The sequence below is a fragment of the Sinocyclocheilus grahami genome, unplaced genomic scaffold (genome assembly GCF_001515645.1).
Source record: "Sinocyclocheilus grahami isolate Dianchi unplaced genomic scaffold, SAMN03320097.WGS_v1.1 scaffold708.1, whole genome shotgun sequence".
Lineage (NCBI taxonomy): Eukaryota > Metazoa > Chordata > Actinopteri > Cypriniformes > Cyprinidae > Sinocyclocheilus > Sinocyclocheilus grahami.
In genome coordinates, this window is record NW_015505887.1 from 361345 (window position 1) to 386349 (window position 25005).

Consider the following 25005-nt stretch of genomic DNA (forward strand, 5'->3'; position numbering starts at 1 on the left):
ATGTGCGGCCCCTGGGAACTGAAAGAGCAGCTGGGAACCGGAGGCTTCGGGAATGTCACACTCTGGCAAAATAAGGTACAATATGGTTCCTTTTGTCAGTAAAACAAAGAACTGAAAGAGTGGCTGAGATACAGAAAAGAAACAGAAAAGCATTTCACATTCATAAATCCTCCGCAGTGAATGGGTGCCGTCAGAATGAGAGTCCAAACAGCTGATAAAAACATCACAATAATCCACAAGTAATCCACACCACTCCAGTCCATTGGTTAACATCTTCAGAAACCAAAAACTGTGTGTTTGTAAGAAACAAATCAATCATTGAGATGATTGCTTCCAACTAATATACGAGTCCTCTATCCATAATATTGCTTGCGCCAGTGAAAAAGTCTGGTCTGAATGAGGAGAGAAATCTGCACAGATCAAGCACCATTTACAAGCCAAAACAGCTCTAAACAAATCTGTGGGCTGGATTTTGATGTGAGAGGACAAAATGAGATGGACTTTTTCACTGGAGGAAGCATTATTATGGATTATGGACTCGTATTTTAAAGAAGAAGCAACGGTTTGAAGTTAAAAACGTCTTGATGATGGATTTGTTTCTTAACAAGCACATGGTTTTTGTCTTCTCCAGATGTTAACTGATGGACTGGAGGGGTGTGGATTACTTGTGGATTATTGTGATGTTTTTATCAGCTGTTTAGACACTCATTCTGACGGCACCCATTCACCGCAGAGCATCCATTGCTGAGACACTGATGCAATGCTACATTTCTACAAATCTGTTTGCATGGGGGGAACAATAAACTCATCTACATCTTGTATGGCCTGAGGGTGAGGACATTTTCAGTAAAGTTTTTTTATTCATACATCCTTGTGGATGCTGGAATAATATTCCTCTCAGGCATTCAGGTTAGTTTTAGGGTTTCAACAACATTCTAATCAGCTTTTCATGTTGCTATGATTTTAGGGCTGAATTATGGCATGATAAAGTTGGGGATGTTGTGATAACAGGATTAAAGTGTTGTATTTAAAGTGAATCAGGCGGCTTGGACAAACAGAAGGGGATGACTGTAAAGCCGTTCTCATGACATTCAGCATGCGTCAGTGTGCATTTACTGTCCGCTGTGCATTAGGATCACAATGACCGGCAGATGCATTACACTGATTTATTGTTTCCTGTTCAAATCCATAGTGAAACGCATATTTTCATAGAATATATGTGGCTGCAGATGATCACTTTCAGTGTGGAGAAATGTACTCTATAATTATATTAATTTATGATAAACGATTCACGCTTCCTATTGGAAATCTGTTACTTAAAGTCTAATTTAATGATAATTAAAAATAAAAGTCTAATTTTATGAAAATTACTTCAGAAATATTTAACATTTAAGAGTTCATCTAAAATTGGTTAATTTTATTATAACTTGGTTTCAGTTAAAAATGGTTATTATAAAATGTGTTTATGCATATATGTATAAAATTATACATGAATGCATATATATATATATATATATATATATATATATATCAAATTTGAGGTTGTATATCAAAATGTTAACAAAAACTATAATAGTATATCAATGAGACTAAAATAAGACTGGTTGTAGAGTGGCACAGTGATTGACTAATAGTTTATTAGGATTGCTATTCCAGAATCAAAGATGTTGATCCAATAGCATGTACTATGTAACTAAGTCACATTTCATGTTTATTTGTTTCTCAAATTGGGGTCACAGCAGGTTTATTTTTTTGGTGGTCTGCCGGTAAACAGCCCAGCGACGTCGTCCCACCCCATCCTAGATAAAGGTGTGTGAAAGTCTTAAAATAGAGGCACTTCAGATTCCCATAATTTAATCTTCACAGCACTGGGATTCTAACAATGAGATGTTCTCAAGAAAGAGGAAATGCATCTACCTGCTGTGTCCCACTTCCTGTCACGGGTGACCTCATGATCACTCACTGCCTGACACTGGCATTTATTCTCACACACACACAGGTTTACGGAGCGTGTAGTCTTTAAGGAATGCTCAAGTACATTAAACATTAACAGCTTTAATTAGTGCTGTTTGTTTGGTAGGTAAATCATCACTAGGACTCAGTGATGACATGTTGTTGAGGAGAGGAGTGTGCTGGTGCTTTACTAAATGATCAGACGCACCATTTTTACCTTCTGGACCATAAAACAATTCCCTTGGAAAAAATCCCAATGATGGACCTGATCCACATCTACAGGTCAGAAAATCAGATTTTATTGTTTGTACATCCTCTCCAGCACAGACTCACACCCTTTTATGGTATGACATCATGTCATGTTACTAATAATTAGGGTGTCGGTGAAGCGGATGTTGGTGACCACTCACTGAAACCAGTGTGGACGCTGTGACGCAAGCTGAGACCAGCTTGAATAATCAAATAAAATCATAATAAATTTTCACTAGTGGACTCAGAGGTTTGGACCTGTCAGTGCAGTTAATTAAAGACTCTTGATGTGATGACACTGAGTTCATTAAGTGCAGTGCATCATGTTCGCTTACTCACCTGATTGCATTGGTTTGTCTCTTTCTCCCGTTTCCGCATGATCTCACCGGTTGTCATAATTCCTGTCATGAGGAGAGAAGTGAACTAAAGGAAGTGAAGTAGGAAATGGGCAAGCTGGAATTCAAGTGCCGCCTTTTTGATTTCCTCTCTGAATTTCACTTTATTCGTCACTTTATATATGTTCATAAATATATAGTCACACTTTAGTTTAGGGACCTATTTTCACTTTTAACTAGTTGCTCATTAGCATACATAATACTAGCATATTGGCTCTTTATTAGCACTTATAAAGCAAATATTAATGCTTTATTCTGCATAATATTTTAGATCCCTTAATACAACCCTAGGCCTAAACTTAACAAATAGTTCAAGTTAAACTCAACTAACTGTTAATTAGGAATTTATTGGGGCAAAGGTCGTAGTTAATAGTTAGTTAATAGTGAGAATTGGTCCCCAAACATAAGTGTGACAATGTATGTCAAAAGTTTTGCTTGCAAAGTTTGTTTGTGGCTCTTTCTTTGCAATAAATTACAGTTTAATAATAATAATAACAATACATTTTATTTGCAATGCAACTTGCTTATACACAAAACGCTGCGATAAATGACTTAAAAATATGAATACATTTGAAATCATTTTTAATAATAATAAATGTATATCTATCTATTCATCTATCTATCTATTTATATCTATCTATCTATCTATCTATGTATATATATATATATCGATTCAAAAGAAATCACCTAAAATACCTTTTTAGTATTTAAAAAAAAATAATTTCATTGTATTATTTTGCTTGTTTTTATGTATTTAGTATAAGCAAGTTGCATTGTGAAAAAAGTATTATTATTATTATTAAAGTGTCATTTGTTTGAGCGTTTTGAGTATAAGCAGGTTGCATTGTAAATAAAATGTATTGTTATTATTATTATTAAAGTGTCATTTGTTTGAGCGTTTTGAGTATAAGCAGGTTGCATTGTAAATAAAATGTATTGTTATTATTATTATTAAATTGTCATTTATTGCAAAGAGAGAGCCACAAACAAACTTTGCAAGCAAAACGTTTGACAAAAAGCAGTTTGCTAATGTTTAAACAATAGATCATCTGCTGAAAATGAAGATTAAATGTATTGTGAGATGTTGTGAAATACTAGTGGATCATTTCCACTTTACCATTTTTTGTGGCTGCTATACATCAGAATACCGTGGTATTACCATCTGATGCCACCAAATTTCTGTTACTGTTACTGTTTTTAACTATCAGCGTCAGAGAGGCTGGAACATGTACATTAAAAACAAACGATTACTGTTATTGGTGCAAAAACTCTACAAACATTGTCAGTGGACTTCCTGGTGATTAAATAATAAAAATAGAGTTTGCCGTGACCCATCAACAGTAATTCTGCTAATGACTACACCTGTGTTTTTTGGCTGATATCGTGTTGGTTTTCACGTCATAGCAGATGCTTGTTTAAAGAAAAAGCATCATTTTCATGGTATTTTTCCGTCTTTCGCCCACTGAATCTCTTCTATGTTTACCATCTTTTAATGTTATTTTTATTATTTTTATATTATTTTCTTAAATGTGTATATATATTTATATATTATTTCATATATTTTATTTATTTCTAACTTTTATTTTTGTTATATATATATATATATATATATATAAGTTTAATTATATTTAGTTCAAGGAAACCAACTGTTAAAAAAGTTTTTTATTCAGTAAATGCATGATGTTTCCCAAGTCACTGAGTAATTGTGGTAAATAAATAATCACGTTCTCAATATAATTTTGATTATGATTTTTTCCATAATCGAGCAGTTTTGCCATATTTTATATATAGTCCATATAATAATTATATAATATCTTATATTTTTATACCAATCTTTAGCCTCTTCCAGTGGAAAAAAGCACCATAGTACAGTAATGGTCAATTTTGTGGTACTTTGATAAGTTGATTCAAACACACACAGTGGTATTTATATTGAAAGAACATCATAGCATTACCAAAGCACATGTCCAGTAAACCTTAGCCATACTACTGTGGTTTTTATAGATTTAGATTTTTGAAGAATTCTTCATCCAGCACAATGGGTGCTAAATTTATTAACCTATGTATTGTGAAAGAGTTCAATTGTGCTCACAAACTGTCCCCAGAGCTGTTTAATATGCATTTGAATAGTTGAAGTATTTCTGTGACGTTTTGGTGTGGTTGGATGGATTGTGCTAGTTAACCAGGCTGCAGTGGTTGAGTGACGAGAGCGAGGGGTTGGGGGACGTGTTGGTTTTATCAGATTTAAAGCAGGCTGTCCCGAGACTTGGTCTGAGCCACAAACCTGGACTCAAAACACCATCTTGTAGAGCTCAGTGTATAAAGCCAAACCACAGAGATCACACACACACACAGATGTTTTTGGGGAACACACCCAGGCCATCTGAGTTTCTCTATTGCACACACTCTAAAAAATGCCGGGTTGTTTCAACCCAACTTTGGGTCAAATATGGACTAACCCAACTTTTGGGTTAAAAATGTAATGTAAAAATTTAACCCAACTGTTGGGTTAGTCCATATTTGACCCAAAGTTGGGTTGAAACAACCCGGCATTTTTAGAGTGCACATTCAGTGATCATCAACCCTTAAATAGGATGATATCAGTGTTGGGTCTCAGAAATTACCTTCAGTATCAGCTGCTCAACATTTTATGTGGAGGGAAAAGAACCCCATCATGTTTTCCAGGGTATTGACTGTATTGGCAGCAGCTCAGAAATAAAACTGACGTCAAAACAGCACGCAGTTTGATTAAAGTCACCCGTCGTGATAAATGAGCAGTGATTGTCAGAGCGTGTTAAACTCTAACCCCGTGAGCGGTCATGCAATGATAACATACTATTTGTGATGAATCTTTGCTGTCTGTGTCAGAGCTTTCCAACAAGGATCTTTCTCAGATTAAGATTCAGAACGCTGATTGGTGTAAGGTTTGGTCATCTTGAAACTCTAGTAACACTGCAAAAATGGCAACTTAATAAATTTTTATTGGCCTTCTTGACTAGTTAAAATATCTACAAATCTTTCAAACAAAAAGCAACACTACATAAGATATTGCAACCATTTTCAAAGCATGCATCTTTAATATGAGTGTATTTTTATATAAACAGTTCTGCTCAAAAGTTTGCATACCCCTTGCAGAATCTGCGAAAATGCTAATAATTTGACCAAAATAAGAGGGATCATAAAAATTGCATGGTATTTTTTATTTAGTATAGGGATGCACAATATATAACTTAAATACAAGAAGTTCTAAAAGATTTGTATGTTAAATCTACAGAAAAAATATTGGCATATCGGCCAAAATGAGTCGAAAAATAACAGCATATCGGATATCGGTAAAAATCCTGTATCGGGCATCCCTAATTTAGCACTGTCCTGAATAAGCTATTTCACATAACAGATGTTTACATGTAGTCCACAACACAAAATAACAGCTGAATTTATAAAAAGTACCCTTTTCAAAAGTTTACATACCCTTGATTCTTAATCATCTGTGTTGTTATAGCCAAATAAAACATTGTATGAGTCAAAATTATAGAATTTTCTATAATGCCAAAAATCATTAGGACATTAAGTAAAGATCAGGTTCCATGAAGATATTTTGTAAATTTCCTACCGTAAATATATCAAAACTTAATTTTTGATTAGTAATATGCATTGCTAAGAACTTCATTTGAACAACTTTAAAGATGATTTTCTCAGCATTTTGATTTTTTTGCACCCTCAGATTCCAGATTTTCAAATAGTTGTATCTCGACCAAATATTGTCCTCCTATCCTAACAAACCATACATCAATGGAAAGCTTATTTATTCAGCTTTCAGATGATGTATAACTCTCAATTTCACAAAATTTACCCTTATGACTGGTTTTGTGGTCCAGGGTCACATATGAAGAATATGCCGGAAAACCAAAAAAATATGCAGGATCTGGAGTATTTTTCTGAAGAACAGTGGGCATTTCAACTGTTCAGGACAAACAAGGGACTCATGCACAGCCTTCAGAAAATGAGAAAAACACTCGTGGATCATTCAGGTAACAGAGTATTAAGAGCGCTAAATAAAAAATAACATGCGATTTTTATGATTCCTCTTATGTTGTTCATATTACTAACATTTTTGCAGATTCTGCAAGGGCAGCGCAGAACTGTAAGCACAAACAAGCACAGCAAACCTGGATTTTTTTTGTTATGTTGAACACTTTAAATTGCACTTGCAATCAGAAAAAAATCACTTTTTCTGCAAACCGTGCAGCTCTATTCACTTTCATGTTTTTTATCAAAATAATCTGTGTTTCCAGTATCTGAACCTGCTTGAGAACTGCTGTGGCATGAGAGAAGCTGCTGTACTGACACTGATCCAAGATATATGTGAGTCCACACACACACAAGCCAATGGAAATCCAGTTTTATTCCCACCAGTCGCAACACAAATAACACAACCAGCTGTTTAACTCAGGTTTTCCAGCACAGTTTTGAGACGGCCAGTCTCAGACTACTTGACCTTCATCACATGAGCAGGTGAACATATGCGAGACGTCTCTGCTGAAGCTGAGTTTGTGTTGGATCTGGTCTTGTAAATGTCAGAATATAAACCGAGTCAAATATTTGACCCAGATTTGTAGCTGAACGTGCTGGAGAGTATGAATCAGACTAATCTGATGTCTACACACACAAACTCACATTACCCATGAGAAGGAGTCTGACGTTATACAGTGTAAGACGTTTTTAGCAAGAAAAGGGGAAACAAAACACATCGGAAATGGTGTGGGAGCTCAATTAAATCCTATAGACCAGGGATCCTCAAATCTGGCCCACGAGATCCACTTTCCTGCAGAGTTTAGCTCTAACCCTAATCAAACACACCTGAGCATGCTAATCAATGTCTTCAGGATCATTAGAAAATCACTGGTAGCTGAGTTTGATCAGGGTTGGAGCTAAACTCTGCAGCGCATTGGACCTCCAGTGCAAGATTTGAGGAGCCCTGCTATAGACCATAGTATGACAATTCTGACGTCATTTACCCACCCTCATATAGTTCTAAACCTGTATGACTTGATTTCGTATGTGGAACACTAAAGGAAATGTTTAGCTTAATTTAACCATGATTCATTTAACTATCAGCTTCAGACATTTTCCCTAGAACCCCTCAGTAGAAATAAAACAGACCCGAATGAGTCAATACAAATGAATTTGGAGCATCTCAGATCATATTGAGACGTTTGATTGCAGACTTTGGTGTTTTGGCAAATCTGAGCACAGTTTGAGACACTATTGAGATCTCTTTCGAAACTCTCTTTTTTTTTAGAAGAACAAGCTCTGAGAAACAGGAACTTAGTTGCCAGATATTCTAATTTTTAGCATTCAAACATCTCATTTTGTGCTCCACTAAAGATCAGTCGTACTGGTTTGAGTCCGAGAAAATCATGACAGTGAGCGAACCCTTTAACAAACCCTGTGACATTTGACATGACCTATGACCTTTAGTCACTACAGTGTTATTATAGTAACATAAGTGCCATTCATTATCCAATGTGAGTAGATTCGCTTTGTTTACATTCAGTCCAGAACTATCAAGCTCAAACTGGATCTAAACAAAGGTCATACATGCCGTTGTATACACAAACATGTCACCGTGCAGTGTACAACTCTTATGTTAACGTCACTCTGTGGTCCGCCAGAGATTTTCCTGTTAAATCACAATCATGAAACTGGATTTAGTCACCGGCCTCATCCTGTTCAGTTTCCTCTCTTCAGTCAAAACACTGTAAGTTGACGTGTAAGTCATGGTTCTAGTAATATAGACTGCTTTTGCTGTGTGACCTTATTATTGAGAAGTCTGTAGAGAAATAATGCGACTTGGATTTTCACTTTGGCAGTCAGTGAGAGTGCTGGCTTTGATTTGATGAAGCATTTTCGTAAATGCATAATTTACGCACCCATATGTTGATCCAAATCTGTACGATTTTATTTCTTCTACAGAACACAAAAGTCATGGGAAAAAACAAACAACAATAATTTTCCACGGAAGAAATAAAGTTTGAGTAAATAATGACAGAATGTTCATTTTTGGGTGTCTAATTTTGTCAGTGTTAAAATACTTTAACATGCATATGCAATATGCTAACATGAGTCACTATAAATAAATCCCTAATAGTTTGACTTCCTAAAACGTGTAAATGCACTGGTTTAACCAATGGCGTATGTTGGGGCAAGACTTCAGTTAGTCATATGTTTTTGCGCAAAAATGACACACTTATTCATCTTTTGGCAACAGTTTGACGAAATCTTGCTTAAAATGAGTTAAACTGTTGACATTTTATATCCAGACAGACATTTGAAGGAAACGCTTAAGCACTGAGGTTTGTTACCGCAACATTAACACACACTGTATATTCAGGACCTGCATGAGTTGGCTGAGCAGGTTGCATTCATTATCTCATTAAAATGTAAATTTAACCAGTACATGAGCATTTAAGAAGGCCATATTGGAGTTGTTAATTAAAAATCTCTCTCTGTCTCTCTAGCCTCAGCACTGACGTACCTCCACGGGATGAGAATCATTCACAGAGACCTCAAACCAGAAAACATCGTCCTTCATCAGGGAGATAAACGGGTGAGTGCAGAGAGATTCACTAAACAATAATGTTTCATACAGAATGCATTTCTGAAAGCATTTAGATGGCATTATTACCTTGCTAAATTAAAGATGCATTTCTGCATCTTTCATCTTTTCCTATTGTAGCTGGTTCATAAGATCATAGATCTGGGTTACGCTAAAGAGCTGGACCAGAGCAGCCTGTGCACATCGTTTGTTGGGACGCTGCAGTATTTGGTGGGTACAACATTGGATCTGTGCAAAATGCAGGACTTATCATTGTCACAGACTCTCATCTATACTGATATAAAGTACTTTCTGTCTTTGTTTTCTCTCTCAGGCCCCTGAGCTGTTAGAACAGCAGAAGTACACAGTGGCGGTGGATTACTGGAGTTTTGGGACACTGGTGTTTGGATTCAGGCCTTTTCTACCAACCTGGCAACCCGTGCAATGGTGTTTATTCCCTCAGCTCTCTGTGGCTGAATTCTACATTTGATTTGATGTTTCTCGATTAGATTGGTGGTTCTTGGTGGCTCCTCAGTGGCCACAATTGTCACCACATGTAGGCTAATAACAGGTTTCATATGGTACTAGGTCTGTCACGATAACAACTTTTTGTTGTGCGATATATTGCCCCAGAAATAATAGCGATAAACAATATTATTGTCATTTTAAGACCATTTTATACCACTGAATATATAATCATAATATAAAAGCATAAGGCGGCCAACACACTTTCAAATGACAACAAACTTTTAATTCTTAAGAATATTTAGATCATGGAAATTAAGTATCAAAATATTAGATACCTTAAAGTGCAAAGTGACAAGTAGAAAAAAGAAAAATTCACAAAGAACTTGTATGAAGAAAATCATGACAGTGAGCGAACCCTTTAACAAACCCTGTGACATTTGACATGACCTATGACCTTTAGTCACTACAGTGTTATTATAGTAACATAAGTGCCATTCATTATCCAATGTGAGTAGATTCGCTTTGTTTACATTCAGTCCAGAACTATCAAGCTCAAACTGGATCTAAACAAAGGTCATACATGCCGTTGTATACACAAACATGTCACCGTGCAGTGTACAACTCTTATGTTAACGTCACTCTGTGGTCCGCCAGAGATTTTCCTGTTAAATCACAATCATGAAACTGGATTTAGTCACCGGCCTCATCCTGTTCAGTTTCCTCTCTTCAGTCAAAACACTGTAAGTTGACGTGTAAGTCATGGTTCTAGTAATATAGACTGCTTTTGCTGTGTGACCTTATTATTGAGAAGTCTGTAGAGAAATAATGCGACTTGGATTTTCACTTTGGCAGTCAGTGAGAGTGCTGGCTTTGATTTGATGAAGCATTTTCGTAAATGCATAATTTACGCACCCATATGTTGATCCAAATCTGTACGATTTTATTTCTTCTACAGAACACAAAAGTCATGGGAAAAAACAAACAACAATAATTTTCCACGGAAGAAATAAAGTTTGAGTAAATAATGACAGAATGTTCATTTTTGGGTGTCTAATTTTGTCAGTGTTAAAATACTTTAACATGCATATGCAATATGCTAACATGAGTCACTATAAATAAATCCCTAATAGTTTGACTTCCTAAAACGTGTAAATGCACTGGTTTAACCAATGGCGTATGTTGGGGCAAGACTTCAGTTAGTCATATGTTTTTGCGCAAAAATGACACACTTATTCATCTTTTGGCAACAGTTTGACGAAATCTTGCTTAAAATGAGTTAAACTGTTGACATTTTATATCCAGACAGACATTTGAAGGAAACGCTTAAGCACTGAGGTTTGTTACCGCAACATTAACACACACTGTATATTCAGGACCTGCATGAGTTGGCTGAGCAGGTTGCATTCATTATCTCATTAAAATGTAAATTTAACCAGTACATGAGCATTTAAGAAGGCCATATTGGAGTTGTTAATTAAAAATCTCTCTCTGTCTCTCTAGCCTCAGCACTGACGTACCTCCACGGGATGAGAATCATTCACAGAGACCTCAAACCAGAAAACATCGTCCTTCATCAGGGAGATAAACGGGTGAGTGCAGAGAGATTCACTAAACAATAATGTTTCATACAGAATGCATTTCTGAAAGCATTTAGATGGCATTATTACCTTGCTAAATTAAAGATGCATTTCTGCATCTTTCATCTTTTCCTATTGTAGCTGGTTCATAAGATCATAGATCTGGGTTACGCTAAAGAGCTGGACCAGAGCAGCCTGTGCACATCGTTTGTTGGGACGCTGCAGTATTTGGTGGGTACAACATTGGATCTGTGCAAAATGCAGGACTTATCATTGTCACAGACTCTCATCTATACTGATATAAAGTACTTTCTGTCTTTGTTTTCTCTCTCAGGCCCCTGAGCTGTTAGAACAGCAGAAGTACACAGTGGCGGTGGATTACTGGAGTTTTGGGACACTGGTGTTTGGATTCAGGCCTTTTCTACCAACCTGGCAACCCGTGCAATGGTGTTTATTCCCTCAGCTCTCTGTGGCTGAATTCTACATTTGATTTGATGTTTCTCGATTAGATTGGTGGTTCTTGGTGGCTCCTCAGTGGCCACAATTGTCACCACATGTAGGCTAATAACAGGTTTCATATGGTACTAGGTCTGTCACGATAACAACTTTTTGTTGTGCGATATATTGCCCCAGAAATAATAGCGATAAACAATATTATTGTCATTTTAAGACCATTTTATGCCACTGAATATATAATCATAATATAAAAGCATAAGGCGGCCAACACACTTTCAAATGACAACAAACCTTTAATTCTTAAGAATATTTAGATCATGGAAATTAAGTATCAAAATATTAGATACCTTAAAGTGCAAAGTGACAAGTAGAAAAAATAAAAAATTCACAAAGAACTTGTATGAAGATTTTTCCCGGACCTTCTTTTCTCTGTAAATGAAGGGTGCACACTATTGCTGAGAAAAACAATCACTAGATAGCAGTCAGATTTGCACAAAGGCGCAGATCCCTAAACAAGACCATATCTGCAGATGAAACTTTGTTTGTAGAAGCATTTTTTAAAATTTGAACTAGCACCAACTACACCACGTTATGTTCGAGAAGCTGCAAAAGACACCGGCGCAAGTGGAATGCAAGAAACATGGTGACATTAATTTTTATGTAAATATAATGGGCAATATATTGCGTCACCAAAAATTATTGAGGGCATGTACATCTATTGTGCGACAAGTCAATATATTGATTATTGCGACAGGCCTATATGGTACATCTGCTGAAATTATTATTTTATTTATTTATTTTTACAATTGTACACTTTTTTGAATCTTTGCAAACTCCTAGTTTCTATACATGAAATTTCAGCATTGCAGACATTTTAAGAGCCGAATGTTTCTCATTTTAAAGCTTGGAGTGACTAGTAAAATTCTTTACAAAATATTAATTTTTTTATTGATTTCTGTGACTTTTCCAGGTCTATAAATCACACTTTTAAAACAAGCCGTCCTTATATATCCCAGTTTTCCAAGACCGTGGGAATCCAGGTTCTTCAAAGAAAGTAAAATATCCCTTAAAAGTCAAATTGCCCTGGAAATGTAGTTTTAGAGCATCTGGCTTCCTATCCTGCTAACTAAATAAAATGGGCTGATAAGGAAGGTTAACTGTAACTGAGCTAGTTCATGGCCTGACAGCTTGAGCCAGAGTTCTTAGGCTCCATGCTGAAAACATGAAACACTATTGTTCTTATATTTTATGTTTGAGTAAAGATAATAATCCTGCTTCAACAGTTTGTTATCCCAGAGATTTCTCTACTGTGATTGGCTGTGCTCCAGTATCCATAACCTCTGTGAATGTAGAAAGATCAAAGGCGTGTTACAAAATAAATCCAGGTTCGCTTGAACTTGCGTCACTCTCTTTCTCCTCAGGCACAGCAAGCTGCTGCAGAAAAGAGTGGATGATATTGTGGTTTATGAGGATCTGACGGGAGAAGTTCGATTCTCCAAACACCTCCCAAACCCTTACAACCTCAACAAGTGAGTCCTGCGGCCACATGAACGAGTGGATCTGTTATTAAGAATGAGAGAATTCTGTTAAATGATTAAATGAATTTATAATGTGAAACTGAATAAAATAACATAGAAAGGGACTTGATTTTATCCATCAGTATTTGATTGGATCATGAAAGCGGGCTGTGATATTATTGGTTGATTTAATCTTTCCCCTCCCACTTGATTACAACGAGAAGATAAATTTTAAACCGGTAACATTTATTAACAAATAATAAGTAAACAGAATCAAGTCACAATTATTTTTTTATAGTGCTTAATACAACACAGATTACTTCAAAGCAGCCAATGGTAATAAATAAGAAAAATGTTGTAATGTTTTTCAATTTCAGAAATTCATTTTCATAATTTTTGTAAAAAAAAATTCTATTAGTATTTTTATAATCACAACATCAATTTCATCTATAAAGCAGGTTTACAGTAGATAACACTTAAAGAGTTAAGTTAAATTATGCAGCGACCTCGATAGTTTTAAGTACAGCTAAATCAATACATTTTTACGGAATATTAAGTATCATTGATGCACTGTTATAGTTTTTATTAATATTTTTTTTATATATATTTTCTGTTTTCACTTTAATTTCAGTCAGTTTTAGCAATTTTGTTATTTTTTATTTAATATATTTTTTTAATTGTTACTTTATTTTTGTAACAATTTTTGATTTAGTTTTAGTTATTTGTGTACTTCAAGTTAAATGTAATGTTGCCTTGGCAACTAGCTGAAGTAAAATAAGGTTAGGTTTTTTATATTTACTTTTCAATAATTATTAGAATTTTTTAAATATTTTATTTCATTTTAGGAAACGTTTATTTTGTTTCAGGTCAAAAAAATTTTTTTTATGGTTTTAGTTTTAGCCAGTGATGATAACCCTGATATTAACATACTCATACCGACAATGTAGCCCATGTGCTTAATCTAACTTTGTGTTTCAGACTGTTAGCGAGTGAACTGGAGAGCTGGTTACAAATGATGCTGAGATGGTCACCTAAAGAGCGAGGCAAAGATTTAAGACAGCGGAGCAAAGACAGTCAGGACGGGGTCAAAGACCCAGAAGAGGACGGTAAAGAAAGCAGTTCAGAGGCCGGCAAAGACTCTCCGAAAGCTTCCTGTACCTGCTTCGATGAATTAAGCCACATTCTGAATCTAAAGGTAGCTCTCGTCAATGGAACGGTCACAGTGTCGCATGTAAACATGTCTGATGGTCTCTGTCTCCTCAGCTGGTCCACGTGCTCAACATGACCTCTGCTGAAATATTCACCTATTCGGTGCAGCCGCAGGAGGACGTGGCATCCCTGCAGGAGCGAATCGCGCAGGACGCCACGTGTCCTGCCTGAGAACATCCGATTCGTCCGTGAGTTTCTGTCTAATTGCGAGATATAAACTCAGAACGGTGAGAAAGTCAGAATTCAGAGCAAGTCAGAGTTTATATTTCACAATTCCAACTTTTTTTCTTCAGAATTGGAAGTTTATTTCTCACAATTCCTAAAAAAATAAAAATAAAAAAAGTCAGAGATATAAACTCTTTCTATAAAATTAGATTTTTTTATTCTGTGACGGAAACAGGCTTCCATTAGATAATAATAATAATAATAATAAAATTAAATAATATAAACAATGTAAACAGTAAAATATAGAAAAAAAAATTTTTAAGGTTAAAATGTAAAAATATACACTACCAGTCAAAATTATTTTTTTGTAAAGAATTTTCTTCTGCTCACCAAGCCTGCATTTATTTGATCCGAAATATAGCAAAAGTAGTAATATTGTGAAATATCTTTACTATTTAAAATAACTACTTTCTTTGTGAATATATTGTAAACTGTAATGTATTTCTGTGATGCGCAGCTGTATTTTCAGCATCATTACTCCAGTCTTCAGTGTCACATGATCTTCAGAAATCAAGCATGTATTAAAACTTTTGACTGGTGGTGTATGTTTGAAAATAAATATTAAGTCTTTAAGTTTATAAATATTTGGCATTGTTTCGTAAACACCATAGCAAATACAAAAATCTGAATGGCTGTTTGAAAACATAAATACTGTTTGATTTCCTCTCTTCTCCGTGTCTGAAACAAAGTAGCACAGCCGGTTTTGTTTACAGGGGAAACCACATTATTTCTCAAAAGTGAATTTGCATTTTCATTCAGCTGGTCTCCTACACTCGATCCCACCATACTACTCGTCCATGTTGGGTTCCCCACTGTATATTATGCAAACAAAAACTTTTATTTTGGAAGCGATTAATCGTTTGACAGCATTAGTTTATTTACATGACAATGCACATGCCTCTTTTACGCAGCGTTGTTAAATTTAACCGGTTGGTGGAAAACAAGCATTTGAAAAGTCTGAACAATTCCTAATAGATTATCTAAAATCATTCAAGGCATTTTAAAGCACCCACAATAACATGCACCGTATATAAGAAGGGTCCTAAACTGATCTGTGTTTTGTGGTGTAGAGAATGAGCCCAAGCGCTCGCTGCCCTACAGCTCCCAGAGACGCACATGGGGTCAAGCGTGGCACACCATCCACGCGCTGAAGGAGGACTGGCAGAGACTGCAGCAAGGCCAGAAAGTCGCCATGTAAGACGAGAAGCGCTCTGTACGAGCTAACGCTGATGTGAGAGGCTGTAAGTGACCCGTTCGCTCTCTCTGTTCCAGCATGAGTCTCCTCAGACACAACGGCACGCTGTCAAAGCAGAAGAACGAGATGGTGTGATGCACCAGAGGTTAAAAGCCACACTGGAGTTCTTCAGCAGCAGTCTGCACATCGACATCGAGAAATACCAGGAGCAGAGAGCGACGGGCATTGGTATGGCACACGGGCAGAATCAAATACTAGTGTACTGCTAATTTCATACTGTGCAGTGTATACTGAAAACTGCTCTATAGTAGTATATGTGACCCTGCAGCACAAAAGCAGTCTTAAGTCGCTGGGGGATATTTGTAGCAATAGCCAACAATACAGTGTATGGGTCACAATTATAGATTTTTCTTTTATGCCAAAAATCATTAGGATATTAAGTAAAGATCATGTTCCTTGAAGATATTTTGTAAATGTCCTACTGTAAATATATCAGAACTTAATTTTTGATTAGTAATATGCATTGCTAAGAACTTCATTTGAACAACTTTAAAGATGATTTTCTCAAAAATTTGCACCCTCAGATTCCAGATTTTCAAATAGTTGTATCTCGGCCAAATATTGTCCTCCTATCCTAACAAACCACACATCAATGGAAAGCTTGTTTATTCAGCATTCAGCAAATCAAATCAAATAATTAGCAAGGAAGATAGTAGCACTTGATTATCAGTTAATTAATTTAGTATTGTCATTTATTTTATTGTTGTTTTAAAAAGCCCTTTATATCCTTTCCGATTAATTATTATTATTAAGAATAAGCACTTCATATCCTTTCCAAATAATTAATTTATTAATTTTATTTATCTATTTATTATTATTATTATTAAAAAATGTAACATCCTTTCCAAATAATTAATTTATTATTATTATTATAAAATTACGCACTTGACATCCTGTCTTATTCATTTGTCACACTGGGAATAGGGGGTCAGGTTGAGCACAATGCATTGTGGGATATAGCAGTAGTAGGTCATCTAAATGACCAATGGTTTCGCAAGATAAAAGCCTTATTCCTCGGCTGGGATCGTGTAGAGCTGCACTGAAACTGCGATTTGAACCTTCAACCCGTTGATCCTCATTGAAGTCCATTATATGGAGAAAAATCCTGGAATGTTTTCCTCAAAAACCTTAATTTCCTTCCAACTGAAGACAGAAAGACATGAACGTCTTGGATGACACGGGGGTGAGTAAATTATCAGGAGATTTTCATTCTGGAAGTGAACTACTCCTTTAAACTCCTGAGTATCTGTAAAAGATTCAGTGTCATGAACCTCTGTAGTCTGATACCTCATAAACCTGACTTTGTTTCCCAGCAGACCGATGTAAATTACCTGCTCAAACTCACCTGTGTTGTGTTTTGCAGTGAGGTGAAGGCCATGGAGCTCTTCCGTAAACTGAGCGAGAAACTCAGAGGTAAGACACTCGCTCTCAACATCCTCAAGACGTTCCGGGGGCGGTGGTAGCTTTAACTCGTGGACTATAAACAAGCAAAAGTGTAAAAGTAGCCCAGTTCTGCTGATATTTTGTGGATTATGCTGAGTTCACACTGCACGATTTTCAAAGACGTCGCATCACTGTTGGTTTCACACTGAACGACTATCTGGGGTAGCATTCAGTTGCTGCTGTGTTCACACTGCACGATGGAAGGACGACAGGGGGTTACACACTGCATGACTTCACAATAGGAAGAATCGCCAACAGCTCTGTCTGGTGCAGGGTTGCCAGTTTTTCGCTACAAAACCTGCCCAATTACTACTCAAAACTAGCCTGAAAATAGCCCAATCGCTTTCGAGGAGGTCCCCCAGTAATATACAAATTTGTACTCCTGGTACAATTCACATTCCAGGATCTAAATATCACATTATTGGGGTCGCTTCAACCTGCTGACATAAAAAAACAACCGGTGGCAATCGCAAATTTGGCAACACTGGTCCGCAAACTATGTTTCATATAACTCTTCCCCGAACTTCCCGCTGCCCTGTGTCTTGTTCTCTCATTGGCTGTAGGTCATCGCCGATGTGTTTTTCAGTCAGAACCATAGACTGTATAAAAACATGGACGTAGTGTTGGTGACGTCACCCGTAGTTTTCTGAAGAGCGTTTTTGAAGCCTAAAGTAGGCGGAGCCGGCCGTCGCCATCTTGGCAGCGCGTCACTCCCGGATAATCGAAAATGGGCAAAGAGGCGGGAGCAGGTTGCTGAAACCACGCCCACCTAGCTCTACGGCAGTGTCATATTCAGTGGTCACGCCCTTAATTATGCAGAACTTTAAGGCTTGATATAATTTAAACTAATGAGTTATAAAAAAATTCACCACCCTCACAGTTGTCATGAAGGGCAAAATTAGCTATATAGATCAAAATAATTTTTTGAACCAGGCTGTAAACATGTTTTTTTCTGCTGTAAAGTTGGGCATTTTAACATGGGGAGTCTATGGGACTGACTCCCTTTTGCAGCCTGCCTCTAGCGGCCAGTCGATGAATTACAGTTTAAGTCACTTCCGTGTTGGCTTCACGAGAGAGAGCGGAAGGTTGCCGCTTGTTCAGAACTAATTTCACACAGCATGGTTGTGAATCGCTGACAGCTCCAGATATTTAGCATGCCAAATATTTCACGGGCGTCGGCGACGTGTCGGCGATTCCCTCAGATCGCGTCTTTGATAATTCACACTGTGTGATTGTCACTCGCGTGAACCAGCACCGATTTGCCTCCGATGTCGGGCATTTGTCGGCGATTTCGCAAAACCTGTCGGCGAGTGAAAAATCGGGCTAAAATCGTGCAGTGTGAACTCGGCATTAGTAGCGGATTCTGCGGAAAAACTGCGGACTTGGCAACATTGTCTCTCTGTGAAGAGCTCGACGGGTTCTATTTACAACGCGTGTTTTTTTTAAAGCGTTGTAGCCACTAGCCAATCACAGACATGTTTGTTGCGCTTGAGGACGCAATGGCCAATCAAATTGTCAAAAGCTCCTGTTTTTCGATAAGCAAGTCGATACTGAAATTACAAAAATACATACTCAGTTTCGGTAACTAATGCTATACAGTTGTTTTCAAATCCTCCCGCGCGTATGTGAAGATCGTCCGCCGTTTCTAATTACAACGTGTTTTTTGAAGCGGTGGCATTGTAGCCAATCACAGACATGTTTGATGAGCTCAGGAACGCAGTGGCCAATCACAGACGTTTAAGATTGTAATATAATAACCAAAAAAGTATAAACACGATCTAATAAGACATTCACTGTGCTGTGTAGACTGCTTTTTTTTTATTACATAGGGAGTTTTCGCAAAAGCGCTGAATTTTAATTGACTTAGAATCGTACAATAGCGATGGACGGGACAAAAAAAAAAACTGAAAAAGAAAAATAAACCTGGCACTTTTTATGTTACGAGTAATGTGTTTCTTTATTCTTCATTTTATGAATAACTTTTCATCAGACCTTTTTAAAGCCATGTTTACTTGACTGAAAAATATTTGAAGGATACAATTGCCTCCGATGTCGGGCATTTGTCGGCGATTTCGCAAAACCTGTCGGCGAGTGAAAAATCGGGCTAAAATCGTGCAGTGTGAACTCGGCATTAGTAGCGGATTCTGCGGAAAAACTGCGGACTTGGCAACATTGTCTCTCTGTGAAGAGCTCGACGGGTTCTATTTACAACGCGTGTTTTTTTTAAAGCGTTGTAGCCACTAGCCAATCACAGACATGTTTGTTGCGCTTGAGGACGCAATGGCCAATCAAATTGTCAAAAGCTCCTGTTTTTCGATAAGCAAGTCGATACTGAAATTACAAAAATACATACTCAGTTTCGGTAACTAATGCTATACAGTTGTTTTCAAATCCTCCCGCGCGTATGTGAAGATCGTCCGCCGTTTCTAATTACAACGTGTTTTTTGAAGCGGTGGCATTGTAGCCAATCACAGACATGTTTGATGAGCTCAGGAACGCAGTGGCCAATCACAGACGTTTAAGATTGTAATATAATAACCAAAAAAGTATAAACACGATCTAATAAGACATTCACTGTGCTGTGTAGACTGCTTTTTTTTTATTACATAGGGAGTTTTCGCAAAAGCGCTGAATTTTAATTGACTTAGAATCGTACAATAGCGATGGACGGGACAAAAAAAAAAACTGAAAAAGAAAAATAAACCTGGCACTTTTTATGTTACGAGTAATGTGTTTCTTTATTCTTCATTTTATGAATAACTTTTCATCAGACCTTTTTAAAGCCATGTTTACTTGACTGAAAAATATTTGAAGGATACAAAACTGTTTTAATGTATTTTTTTTACTTAAAATTATACTTTAATAATGAACTTAATTATGAACTGAATAATGACACTATTGTCTTCTGTAGAGCTGCTTTACAGCTGAAATTGCTGTATTGCATAAAGCACTATATGACCTAATACTTTTTTAGTTTTTAAATAATTAGTACCAAATCTGTTAATATTCATATCTATTCATTTTGGGTCTTGATGCATTGAAAATAAACTAATTAGTATGGAATTTGTACCTTTAACTTGATAATTTTTCTGTTTTCTTTTTATTTTCATTGCTTTATCCTGTATACTATTCAGAAATGACCTGTTCAGTCATCATCAAAATTGATTTAAATGTATAAAAATTACATTAAAATCTGCCTTATGTGTGGAGTGATGGTGTGCCGTCAGAGAGTTCTGGAGCTGCTGGCGCGTGTGGAGGGGATGGTGAGTGTGATGGCCCCGCAGCGAGAAACAGCTGCAGCACCTGCAGGAGAAGAGACAGAAGGAGCTGTGGAACCTGCTCAAAGTGGCCTGCGTATGCATACTACTGAAGTATGCATGTATGCACTTGCACAATGTCGTGTGCTTGACTTGAGCTTGTGTGTTTTAGAGTAAGGTTCGTAGTCCAGTGAGCGGCAGTCCAGACAGAGGACGAACTCCACCGGCCCCTGCACACCCGCTGATGTCCCACAGACCGTCCGACGTACCGCAGGCGTGAGTCCAGCGTCAGAGCGTGTGAGACACACTTTGCATTCATTTGCATGTTTCCATCATGAGTGTTTCTCTCTCGTGTGTGTTCAGAGACGAGTCTCAGCTTGTGATTGAGGAGAGCAAGATGTTTGAGAGCCGCCTGCACAGTTTAGTGCAAGACACCATTCAGGAAACAGAGTCCAGCATGCAGGTAACTCGTTTGAGAAATATAACTATTTTGACTCGTTTTGTAGAGTTTTTACTGAATTTCAAATTCAGCAAAATGCCAAACATTTTAATTTTAAATGTACTCGCCCTCAGGCCATCTAAGATTAGGATGAGTTTGTTTCTTCATCAGGTTTGGAGAAATGTAGCACTGCATCAGTGTCTCAGCAATGGATGCTCTACAGTGAATGGGTGCCGTCAGAATGAGAGTCCAAACAGCTGATAAAAACATCACAATAATCCACAAGTAATCCACAGCACTCCAGTCCATCAGTTAACATCTGGAGAAGACAAAAGCTTCATGTTTGTAATTAAAAAAATTTAATAATGAGACTTTTTAACTAAACGATTGCTCTGAAATACGAGTCCTCTATCCATAATATTGCTTCCTCCAGTGAAAAAGTGGTCTGGTCTGAATCAGGAGAGAAATCTGCACAGATCAAGCACTGTTTACAAGCCAAAACAGCTCTAAACAAATCTGTGGGTTGATTTTGATGAGAGAGGACCAAATAAAATCCTACAATGTGATTTTCTGGATTTTTTTCTCATTTTGTCTCTCATAGTTGAGGTATACCTATGATGAAAATTACAGGCCTCTCTCATCTTTTTAAGTGGGAGAACTTGCACAATTGGTGGCTGACTAAATACTTTTTTGCCCCACTGTATGCTGAGAAAAAATATAACTTTTTCTTTGGCGTACAGCAGCATATCACTGCGTATCACTTTTAGTATTGGTGAGATATAGTTTGTATTAATATTTTGATATTATATTTTTATTAATTTTTATTTCGGTTTTAGTTATTTTAGTATGTCGTTATTTCATGGTTTTAGTTTTAGTTAACTGTAATAACATTGGTGTACAGGGTTTTTTTACACCAAAAAAATAAGTTATATTCAAGTATTTTTTGTTTATGTTTTTGGGTTCTAGCGTAATTTTAAACATTTAATTTGTTCTTTTATTATTATTTGACCAGTGTTTGCTTTAAAAAGCATAAAAAGCCAATGAAAATAGGTTTTATTCAGTCAACATTCCTCTTTATTGAGTTCCACAACATCAGTTTCTTCTAGTCCTCCGCTTTTAACATAAGTGACTTTTTTACGGGGATAAAAACAATAATAACCTCTAATAACTCCAGCCCACAACAAACATGATAAAATATTATGCATTTGGCAATGAACATTATAAAGAAAGTGTGGGGCTTGACATTCAGAGAGGCGTTTCTAATTCAACATTAAACCCTTGAACTAAAAGCACAACACATCAGATCCTGTGCGACTGTTCAGAAACCAAAACCTCAATATTTATCTAGTTTAAAAACAAAATTGATATGGTGCCACATGTGTAACATTACAGGTGCTGTGATATGTTGCCATAGTGACCGAGAGGAAGCTGTTGTCGTGGTGATGTCACATTGAGCTGGTGATGGAGGATTGGTGTGGCAAGGAATCAAGTGACTGGGGATCCTGTTTATTACTGGTTCTATGGGGGTTTAAGGCCAGATTAGTTAAGGAGGAATTACGGGGGGAAAGGGCGACGTGTTTTCGCAGGTGCTGAAGTCGTACCGTCAGCTCCCTGCATTTCTTTTCTTTCCATTAATGCCCCTCTGCTTCCATCCGTCCGTCGTTACACATCCAGCTCGAAGCCCATGCCCACCTTATGCCCTCCGGCGTTGAAGTTCTTAGTGTCGATCAGAGCAGACAGAGTGAGTTTCACACCTACAGAAGATACAGAACATTTATTAGCTTCACTGTTGGCATACTGAAATCCTTTTTAAGCTTCTTCTTCTTCTGAGACTTCATTTGGATTGTATCTCTGCTACAAACTCGGCTCAGAGCTTCCTTTCTAACTGAACACTTATGGCTTTCATAAGACTGACTATCAAATCTACGAAAAATCCCATAAGCTTTCATTGAGGGACCAAAACGTTTGTGCAATAACACATATAGAGTATTTAAGCTGTCTGTCAATAGCCAAGTTTAACGACTACGCTAGGACAACATGCTAAAACATATCAAAACATGTTTAAACGTTATTAACACACTAACATGCTAAAACATTAACAACGTTAAAACATGCAAGCAATGTTAAATCATGTTAGAAAATTGCTAAAATATGTTAAAACGCGTTTGTTAGCAATGTGCTAAATCATGCTACCAACATGTTAAATGATGCTAACAATATGCGAAAACGTGTTAACAACATGCTAAATCATGCTAGCAACATGCTAAAACATTAAAACTTATGTAAACATGTTACTAACATGTTAAATCACGTTCACGTGCTAAAAGCTGTTAACAACATGTTAAAACCTGTTAGAAATATCCTAAATCATGTTAGCAGCAACATGGTAAAACAGGTTAACAACATGTTAAAAAATGCTAGCAATGTGTAAAATCATGTTAGCAACATGTTAAAACATGTTAGTAATGTGTTAAATCATGCTAGCAACATGCTAAAACATGTTAAATCATGTTAGCAACATGCTCAAACATCTTAGCAAGATGTTAAAACATGCTAACAATGTGTTAAAAAGCTAACAACATGTTAAATAATGCTAACAACATGCCAAAGCATGTTATGAGCATGCTAAATCATGCTAATACATTCAAACATATGTAAACATGTTATTATCATGTTAAGTCACGCTAACATGCTAAAAGCTGTTAGCAACATGTTAAAACCTGTTAGCAATGTGCTAAATCATGTTAGCAACATGCTAAAACAGGTTAACAACATGTTAAAACATGCTACCAATGTGTAAAATCATATTAGCAACATGCTAAAACATGTTATCAATGTGTTAAATCATGCTAGCAACATGTTAAAACATGTTAACAATGTGTTAAAAAGCTAACAACAGGACAAAAAATGTTAGCAAATGCTAAACATGCTAGCAATGTTGTAAATCATGCTAGCAACATGCTAAAACAGGTTAACATGTTAAACCATATTAAAACATGTTGAAGCATGTTGGAAACGTAAAATCATGCAAACATGTTAACATGCTAAATCATGCTAGCAAGATGTTAAAACATGCTAACAATGTGTTAAAAAGCTACCGACATGTGAAAACACGTTAACAAAATGTTAAATCATGCTAGCAAAATGCTAAACCATATTAAAACATGTTGAAACATGCTAACAACATGTTAAAACATGTTATCAATATGCTAAATCATTCTAGGAATGTGCTAATACATGTCAGCAGCATGTTAAATAAGGTTAGCAACTTAAACATGTTAGCTTAAACATTTAAAGTCCGCGTGAACCGGAAGTTGCTGCCGACTTTATTTCAGTGTAGTGACGTATTTCCAGCGGAAACGGAATATATAATCGAGGGCGTGGTTTTATTTTGGCGCTCCTCCTCTCTGTCTCGCACTCACAGCAAACTAACGGTTGGAGGGGCGTGTTTAAGGATATTCTGCCCAAGCCGTCAAACTGACGTCATCAGAGAAGGATTGCATTCCAGAGCGGAAGCAAATGATCAGATTTTGATTAAAGATTACCAAGTCAAACAATTTTTTTCAGCGGATTAACTTGCACGGATTTATTGTTCACGTCAAGACCAGCAATGTGCGCTAATAAAGTAAATAAAGTCGCTTTTGATTTCATGGGGAACACGTTAATAAAACATGTTGAAACATGCTAACAACATGTTAAAACATGTTATCAATATGCTAAATCATTCTAGGAATGTGCTAATACATGTCAGCAGCATGTTAAATAAGGTTAGCAACTTAAACATGTTAGCTTAAACATTTAAAGTCCGCGTGAACCGGAAGTTGCTGCCGACTTTATTTCAGTGTAGTGACGTATTTCCAGCGGAAACGGAATATATAATCGAGGGCGTGGTTTTATTTTGGCGCTCCTCCTCTCTGTCTCGCACTCACAGCAAACTAACGGTTGGAGGGGCGTGTTTAAGGAT

The 25005-nt window shown here is 36.7% G+C and overlaps 1 protein-coding gene and 1 pseudogene across 1 annotated transcript in view; one reads left to right on the forward strand and one right to left on the reverse strand.

The window, feature by feature from the left end:
- LOC107560035 (inhibitor of nuclear factor kappa-B kinase subunit beta-like) lies at positions 1–22442 on the forward strand (annotated as a pseudogene).
- LOC107560056 (voltage-dependent anion-selective channel protein 2-like) overlaps positions 22098–25005 on the reverse strand; it is a 15324-nt gene continuing 12416 nt past the window's right edge. The window contains exon 10 of the mRNA XM_016244109.1: positions 22098–22795. Coding sequence (XP_016099595.1) covers positions 22704–22795 — 92 coding nt within the window. The 3' untranslated portion in view covers positions 22098–22703. The remainder of the gene's footprint in view (positions 22796–25005) is intronic.